Genomic DNA, 9325 nt, shown 5'->3' on the forward strand with positions numbered 1-9325 from the left:
AGAAGAAGTTATAAAAATAAAGATTTTAATACTCTTATTGAAATACCTAATCTAATACAATTCTTGCAAATTAAATTTTACTTACAATATGTTTTACAGTTATATCTGCAAAAAAGTTTGTCAAAATTAATGATTGTTAAGAATTATTTATAAATAATAATGTTTCAATATAAATTGATGGTTTATTATTTTTATCCATTGAAAATAATTTTACTAACTAAATCTGAATATAAATGTTTAATTAACAATTTTTATTAGAAAGATTAGAAGTAAATTTATAATTTAATTAGACTTTATTGTTTTATTTTTAATATTGAAAAGCTTCATTTTTATGAATTGCCTAAAGCCTTTGCAAATAATAAGCCGGCTTAAAACAAAGTTGAAGTTGTAAACTAGAAATAAATGCCTAATTATCATTATTGAAGAGAATATATTCTTTTAGCTTTATGTTTGATAGTATTGACGTGAGTTTGCTAATATTTTTATTTAAAATTTTTATCTAGAAATAAATTATTCATCTAATATGGATCAGCTAATTAATTGTATGAATAATAAATTTATATTAGCAGGTTAATAACCTATAATAGAGATTAAATTCTCAATGCTGAAATAGCTTAGCTTGAGCCATTAAAAAAAAAGAATATTTAATGAAAACATCAGTTTTGTCAAATAATGACTTTTATAGATTTTATACTTACCAATTAAATGATATTAAGAAAATAGGCCGACAATTGCACGATTGATTTAATTGACTAAAAAGGAGTAGAATATTAAAAGGATATAAAAGCCAAGGAGTGATGTAGAGTATTAAGCCCCTATAAGAATAACAAACAAAACAAAGTAAAGTCATTGTTGGTTGGAAAGAGGACAAAGGGATAAACCAGAGGAACTATGATATGGTGGGCATCAATTATTTGCAAAATTTATGGCCGGGAATAACGCCGTCTATTTTGATTAATCAAACCCAAAACAATTTGTATTTTGTCTTCTTCTAAGGACAGGACGAGAATCAGATAACACCCGCGTCATATAAATAAAGAAAAGAAGGAAAGAAACAGAAACCCAATCATTCTGTGACATTTTCGTAAACAAAAAAAACTAGAGCGATAATTTATAAAAAATTCTTATATATCGGTTTTATATATATATATATATATATATATATATATATATATATTATTAATATTTTATATTTTAATATAAAATAATTGATATATAAATATTAATTTTTTTAATTTAATATATAAATAGAAATATACACCGAGCATAGATAAATTTTTTTGTTATAATTTATGTACTATTACTTTAAGACTAACTAACTCATGATGAGTTAGAAATAGAAATTTATTTTAATTTAAATTATAAATGCTATTTCATTAATTTAGTTCAGTTAACCAAAACTGTTATCTATACTTCATTAAGTTTAATTAACTTTTCTATAAGAGATTAATACTAATAGGTATCAAAAAAAAAGAATACATGTCTTCATGCATGCTTGGATAAGTGTCTTTTTTTCAATTTTTATATTTTGTCTATTTATCTTAAAAAGAAAAAAAAGAAAGACACATATTAATTTACATATGAATCCGAAAATGAAAGACATTCAAACAATTCCTATCATTGTTCACTCCATTAAAATACTATAAATGTCAATTTTACTTAAGATATTGATCTTCATTTTACATCTCCATTAAACTAAACCTCAGCAAGTTAAGAGCCTTAGAAGATGAAATTATATAAAACGAGAATAATGATGATTCTCTCTATTTTGGATATTCTTCAACTTGATTGTATTCATGATTCATCCTTCTTTATATTAAAGTGTCTCATGTTAACTCATTTAATTTTTTAAGTTTTTATTAATGGTTACTTTTTATATTTCTACAAAAAGTAGGTTTGCTCGCTACAAATGGAGAATTTTTTATATGGATGTATTTCAACAGTTCCATTAGTTCTAGTAGCTATTTTTTTTCACGTTGGAGCTGAGTCAAATGAATGACTCGGTCGATTTGTTAAGAAATGTACTATATCCCGTAATCAATTCTATAATTTTTCCATTGATACAGTTTCTATGGTAATTCAAGACCAAAGTTTGGACTAAATCTAGAAAACAAAGATAAAAGGGAAAGAATTATCGAGATTATTTAATAAGAAAAATATAAAACAGTACAAATGAAAAAATAATTGTAATAACCGTATAACTGAAATAAGGTTACAGTAAATATGAAAACAGAGAAAAAAGGTACAATAAACAATATAATTCTAAAAGAAACCGTAGATTGTATAATTTCCCACTTTTTTTCGGAGTTCAAGGAATTTTCTGCTTTCAATTTAAATGCATATTTAGGTAACTTCAGCAACTTTTTTATTTTTATTTTATTTTGTTATTTATTATTTGGATGTGATATTTTGAAGTGTTCTCTTTTATGGAAAAATTTTTGAAGTGTTTTTATGCAGATATTTGCGATAGAATTGTTAGATATTGCATGTGAAATGAGTTTTGGGTTAGTCCCACATGGTCCTCTTTCTCTTTTATGTGGTTATCATGTTAATCTTTTAGCCATAAAAAGTTTGGGATTTGGTGGGTGCCAAGTTAATGATTTCTTTGTTAGAAGTTTGGTGTCGAAAGAAAATATAGTGTGATTAATTACTACATTACTTATAAAAGAATTAAGCTTCAAAAGATTATTCAAAAATATACTAATAAGGTTAAGCATTCCTTTTTGGAGGGTAGATTGGTTGGGGAGTGAATTCTAAGCAAAGCAGAAATATCCTTTTCCATTGAATTATTCTGGGTCAAATTTAAATTGCTTCCAACAGTTGGATTCAACTCTTTTTTGCTTGCTTACCTAGTTTTGGCATCTATCAATTATCATCATCTTGTTGAAGGCAAAAAGAAATATAAGACTTGGCAATTGGGTTTGGATCGAACAACATATAGAAATGGGATGGGGATGATGACGATGATGATGGTTTGGCGGAATTGGAGATGGATAGAAGAAGTTGGTTATGGAGAAGGAAATCCTCAGACAAAAGTCCTGCTGAAACTGACAGTTCCGGGTCATTCTCTTCCTATTCTGAAAGGTTTACAGATGATCAAGTAAGTTCCGTTTAACCAATTTATTTATTTATTTCTTTAATTGCAACCTTAACTTTGGACGTAGAAATGGCAACATAATTGTTTAACAGCAACCTATTTCAATGCTAAAAAACTTAAGGAAGTTGTGAAAATTCTGAGCTTTGAAATTGAGATACTTCTTTGGAGTGGCTATATGATTATGATTCCAATCTTGTTCACCTATTCTCATAATGTGCTCTGAAAATTTCTATTGTTATTAATTATTTTCTTAATAATCATCTTGTGGGTTGTGGTGGCCTTAGGAACTAAATGCAGTTGGTATTTTCCTTTTGCTTGTATATGATGGAGCATTTCATCATCTAATACATAAGTATCTTTATGTGTCTCACTCCGTTAAAATCCAAAGGCAGAGGAATGCAGTTATCAGATTGAATGATTTTGCCTGTAATTTGACTTGGAGAAATTCTTTATCTTTTTCTTTCTTCTTTTCCTTCTTTTGTTGTCAAAGGTATATCCAACTCATAATCCTCAGTCACCAGAAGTTACTTCTAAAGCACTACCCGCTGCTGAAGAAATTTATGACGATGTGAAGACTTTAACAGAGAAACTATCGGCTGCTCTTCTGAACATTAGTGTGAAAGAAGATTTAGTAAAGCAACATGCCAAAGTTGCAGAAGAAGCAGTCTCAGGTATCTGTTATCTTGCCTTCTACATTCTGACTTCAGTAATGCAAAATTAGGTCTAGTGAGTTGATAACTTCTGTTATGAATGTGTATTGGATAAAACAACTAGTAGGAATTGTTTATTCTTTCGGCAACTTAACTATTTTATTTTGTAGCATAATGAATGACCACTTTCATTGCATCATATTATGATCGCTTCCACGCAACAACATGACCCAATTATGCATCTACTTTCATACTAATTACATGTTTTCTACTTGTGACTTCTAATGGGGAAATAACATCTTTTTTCAAATTTAGTAGACATACATATAGACACACACTCCTTTTCCTCTTCCATTTGGTGCGCCCTTTATTGGACAGATACACACTCGCGCACTAAGCAAAATAGAATGTAGAGAAAGGGAGAAAAGAAGACCTTATGTAGCCAACTTCTTACTTTGGTGTAAACACCAAGTCGAGTCCAATTGATTCTAGACCAATGGATGTGTGTGCCTGTGAATATTCAGTTTGATTTCTGGTCCATTTTGTCCTTAAGAGGTTTTTTATGCATGTCAATAAATTTTCCTTCTCTTAGTTTTTCATTCAAGTGGTTGCATTAGGCATGGCAAAGTTACTTTGCAATTGAGTAATACAAATCTATAAAGATGCCGTTTATTCTTATTTCATTCCTTTCATTAACCTAATTTCATGAAAAGATTTCCCTCTAAGTTGACTGTTAGCTTATTTTATTTTCTATCTCTAATGCTAGGCTGGGAGAAAGCTGAAACGGAATTATCGCTGCTGAAGCAACAACTTGAGGCTGTTAGAAAAAAGAACTCTGAACTTGAAAATAGAGTTGGTCATCTGGATGCAGCACTTAAGGAATGTATGAGGCAGCTACGGCAAGCTAGAGAAGAGCAAGAGCAAAGGATCAGTGAAGCTTTTTCCAGGAAAACTTCTGAATGGGAATTTATGAAGTCTGAGCTAGAGAGAAAGCTTGACGAGCTCCAGGCTCAGCTTCAAACTGCTAAAAGTGAAGCTGCAGCATCAGTGGATTCTAATCTTCAACAAAAACTTGAGGCTGCAGCGAAGGACAACACTTCTCTTAAACAGGAGCTCCTTTCTCAAGCTGAGGAGTTGGAAATTAGGATTATGGAACAAGACCTGAGCACACAAGCAGCTGAAACAGCTAGCAAACAACACCTGGAAAGCATAACGAAGATTGCAAAGCTTGAAGCTGAGTGTCGTAGGCTAAAAGCCATTGCTCATAAATATTCCCTTGCCAATGATCATAAATCCATGACAGCCTCATTAATTTGTGCTGATTCTTTAACAGATAGCCAGTCTGATAGTGGGGAGAGACAGCTGTTGGCTGAAAGTGATGCACACAAGATTAGTGCGTTGGAGATAAAGGAATGTGAGCCAAGTTCTTCTGACTCATGGGCATCTGCTCTTATCTCTGAATTTGATCAATTCAAAAATCATAAGACTATTGGAAGAAACCTCATGGTCTGTTCTGTAGAAATTGGTCTCATGGATGATTTTCTAGAAATGGAAAGACTTGCTGCTTTGCCTGATACAGAAAGTGGAAGTTCATACCTTGAGGTTGGATCCTTATCAGACCAAGCTAATAGTCGTGAGAGCCCATGGAAAGCTGAACATAGAGCCATGATTCACAGAACTGCAGAATTGGATGAGAGGTTAGAGAAATTAGAAGAAGAAAAAGTTGAAATACAAAAGGCTTTGACAAAGTGCCAGAAGCAGCTTAAGATGTCTCAAAGTCAGCTAAAGGAAGCAGATGTAGATCTGCACTCTCAATTAGCTCTTGCTAGCAAACTGAAGGGAGTGACAAAGGAAGAGATGAAGAGTGTCAAATCAAAGAGAGAAGTAGCAGAGTCTCGACTTCTTATTGCTGAAGCTGAAAACCAAAGTTTGCTTTGTAAAGTTGGTTTATTAGTTGCAGAGGCTGAGAAAGAGCGTGCTTCATCAGCAGAGGCTTTAGCCAAGTGTCAGAAATTGGAGGACGAGCTTGCAAAAAGGAAAAGTGAAGCTGAAATTCAGCATGAGGCTCAGGTCAAGCATGATGCAAGTATTAATGAATTATTGAAGATAAAGCAGGTAAAGTATTCTAACACTCACTGCCAGCTCATTTCATTGCATTTATTCTAAACAACAAATGATTAGTTCATTATATCCTAATAGTATGGTTGTGCTGCTACATTATGGAATTTCAGTCCTGGCAGTGAACTGCCTGTTGATTGCAAATAGACTTTTTAAATGTACTTCCACTACTGATTGGTAGGCTTTCTTATGATCCTTCTTAATTGCCCTTGTGACTTCAGATCTTGAAGTCAAATAACGACCTGAAACATTGAAGGATTTGCTTGAACACGTTGCTTTTTTTGACTCAAAACCTTGTGCTTCCTTCATTATTTGACCTTTTCAGAAGCATAGTTAAAAGTAAATTTATTTGATAAATAAAATCCCCGACTATCCTGAAGGTATTGTCAGTCATGAGCTTGAATTTCAGATTGTAACAATTGCTGCCAAATTAATGAGTGAAGTTTGAGGATATGTATACCATATAGTTTTTGCTGTTAAATACCCTCTGTATATACATTGCATCTCTAATTTCTGTGCATATGACGTTGCTCCATCAATGAATTGGCCTCAATTTTTATCAATGTGAAAGTTCTGGACATAACTGATACATTTCAAGGACTAAGCAAGCTGAGAAGATACAAATTTGAGGATACTTAACATTCCATAGGTTATTGATGTTTTTTGGGCAATAGAGACTATAATCATTAAGAATTCACGTACTTCAGTAAAATCAGGTTATACTGCTTAAGGTGAAAATTTCTTGAACTTTCATCCTTTGACAGCCTATATTAAAATCATACAGGCCTCCCATTAAAGTTGTTATTGCGCTGATCATCCTTCAAATGGTTAGCCTGCTGATCACTAAATAATTTACTGACCAAATTTAGCTTCGCATAGCAGTAGATAAAAATTGTGCATAATAGTTTCCTTCAACCATGATTCTGACCTCACTTCGGAATTGAAATCTCGTTGTTTTTCAGGAGAAAGAGCTAGCAGTTGCTGCAAGTAAATTTGCCGAGTGCCAGGAAACAATCTCATCTCTCGGTAGTAAATTAAAATCTCTTGCTACATTGGAAGACTTTCTGGTTGACTCAGAGAATTCCTTAGATATCAGTGGCCAAGGACTGAAGCACCTTATAAATGGTGGTGAACAATGGAGACTACATTCTGGTGATAAATATATTCATGTAGATTCCTGACCTTTGAAAATAAATTATTTGGCAATGACAAGGAGTTCTGATTCTCACAAGATTCTACCAATTTGTATGAGAGGTCAAAGTGGGATCCGAATTAGTGAAGATAAAATGAGAATTAAAGGAAACAACTAGCGTAGTGTTCTACACTGAAAGGCAAGTGCATCCCCGCAACTTGTAAAAGGGGATGAAAGGAAAATGAGGATATTGTCATTTGAATCTGCAGCTTTATCTATATACATAGCTCCTCTTTGGCCAATAGACTGTAGAGTATAGACGGTCACTCCACCCAAATAAAGCAAAAGGAAAAAGATTACAAATGATATTCAACAAGCTTCCTGTATTGTTTATAAGATATTTTAAAGAGTATAGAGATCTCCCCACAAAAAAAAAAATAAAGGAAAAAGAAACAAGGATTGCAGATGATATTCAACAGCTTGCTGTGTTGTTTATAAGGTATAATCAATGTTTCTTGCCAGATTCTCCTCTGCTTCCTGTATTCTTAATAAGCTACTGATCATATATGCATCTCCTTATGTTAGCTTGTAAGTTGAGAGAATCAAAATGTTCCATTTTACCTAAACCCGTTGTTTAATACTTGAGTGTATTTAAGAGATTTCGATTCTAATAAAATCCTGAGAAAATTTCTATCCTGTTTGTGAAGGAGATTGAAACATCAAAACGAAATTCTGTCTCAAGAAGAGGGAAAAACATCTTAAGGAAATCCAAAAATTCCTCCTTCAACTCTTATTTTCGAACCTCAATAACAATATAGTTTTGTTTGTTGAAATTTTCTTTTATTTATTTCACGCATATATACGTATCTATATACTAAGTTGATGGATAAGTGATATATTTTATTAATTTATAATAATTAAAAATGTACGAATTATTCAATACTAAAATGTAAAGTACACATACATATATTACTCGTCTATTAGTTGTAATGCATATATCTAGTACAGACAAGGATTATTCTTATTAATTATGTTCTACTAAATTATATTCAGTCAATGGTAGATTTATAATTGAATATATTATAGATAAATACTAATTTTTTCTATTTTAGTATTTTATTTGATAATAATAGATGAATTATAGTTTTTACGGTGAGTACTAAAGTATAAAATCTTTCTTCTTGTTATATAGCCAACAGTATATCAGGCCTCTTGAATTAAAAATAAAAAAAAGAAGAAAGGATTTAAATAGTATTTAATAATAAATTATATTTTTTATATAATAAATTTAGAATAAGGTTCAATTTGGGCCTCAAACTTTATAGTCAGATTCAATTTGATCATTTTCACATAATAATCTTTAAACTTTTTGAATAGGTTCAGTTTAGTCCTTTTTTGAGAGAGGGAATTGTACAGACTATAGAGTCTAATTTGACTGCCCAACTTTTATTGCCGGCTTTATTTGGCCATTAAACTTTTTGTTCGGGCTCAATTTGACTCTTTAAACAATAATTGATTTCAATTGATTTAATTTTATGGTTGAACTTATATATTAACTTTATATTTTAGATTTATAATTACATAGTTGAGCAAGTAAAGAAGTTGATAGTAGTGTGGTTTGCTGCTAATGCTGGCAATGGATTTGGTTTCTTAGACTGCATTCATCCAATTATAGTGATGGATTGTTGTGTTTGTGAGTGCTGACAATAATTTTGCACATATTATTTTTTTAATTGATGGGTGGAAGTATGTGGAGGTTGATAGAGAGATGAGATGGCACTATTGGATTGTAAAATCTCATATGTATTTTTACTTTATAGTGATTATGCTAGTGATTTTTTATTTAATAATGTTGGTGGTAGTGGTGGAAAGTTATTTGCGGTGGTGGTGAGTTGATTTTAATGTTTTAATATATTTGTGGTAATTTAGAAAATTTATATTTACTATTTTTAATTTTTAATTTAGAATAGGCTTAATAACATTAAAAATTCAAATATTTGTCTCTTTTTGCAAATTGCCCATTCTTTAATTTTTTTACTTAAATGGTCCGATTTAGCTAATTGTTTGTAATTATAGCTAAATGAAAATCTCGATTAAAATTGGATGCTATTCTCTTAACTCTAGATACTAATCTCTTTTTACTTTACCAATATCATTTGCCTCTTAAAAGAATACATAAAATCACGATGAAAGTGAAAAGAAATGACTTCACCCTTCATTCTTCTTATTAATTCATATTTTTCACTTATCATTCACTTTCCCATTCATCTATAATTTAACCTTGTTAACTCGTGTGTACTGTGTAAATATATATGACAGTGATGTATA

The 9325-nt window shown here is 31.1% G+C and overlaps 1 protein-coding gene across 3 annotated transcripts; it reads left to right on the forward strand.

Annotated features, from left to right (window-relative positions):
* Positions 1-2198: 2198 nt before the first annotated feature.
* Positions 2199-7523, forward strand: LOC8276491 (filament-like plant protein). Of its 3 annotated transcripts, none has more exons than XM_048376976.1 (5): positions 2199-2347; positions 2890-3100; positions 3588-3768; positions 4514-5862; positions 6828-7523. In XM_048376976.1, exons 2-5 carry the CDS (start codon positions 2990-2992, stop codon positions 7044-7046), a joined length of 1860 nt encoding a protein of 619 aa, XP_048232933.1. In that variant the 5' UTR covers positions 2199-2347; positions 2890-2989; the 3' UTR covers positions 7047-7523. The 3 variants fall into 3 exon arrangements, with proteins under 3 accessions (XP_048232933.1, XP_048232932.1, XP_002525411.3); XM_048376975.1 differs by having other exon boundaries at positions 2200-2347; positions 2854-3100; XM_002525365.4 differs by lacking the exon at positions 2199-2347 and having other exon boundaries at positions 2404-3100.
* The last annotated feature ends 1802 nt before the right edge of the window (positions 7524-9325 follow it).

This window comes from Ricinus communis, chromosome 7 (assembly GCF_019578655.1).
Source record: "Ricinus communis isolate WT05 ecotype wild-type chromosome 7, ASM1957865v1, whole genome shotgun sequence".
NCBI classification, from domain to species: Eukaryota; Viridiplantae; Streptophyta; class Magnoliopsida; order Malpighiales; family Euphorbiaceae; genus Ricinus; species Ricinus communis.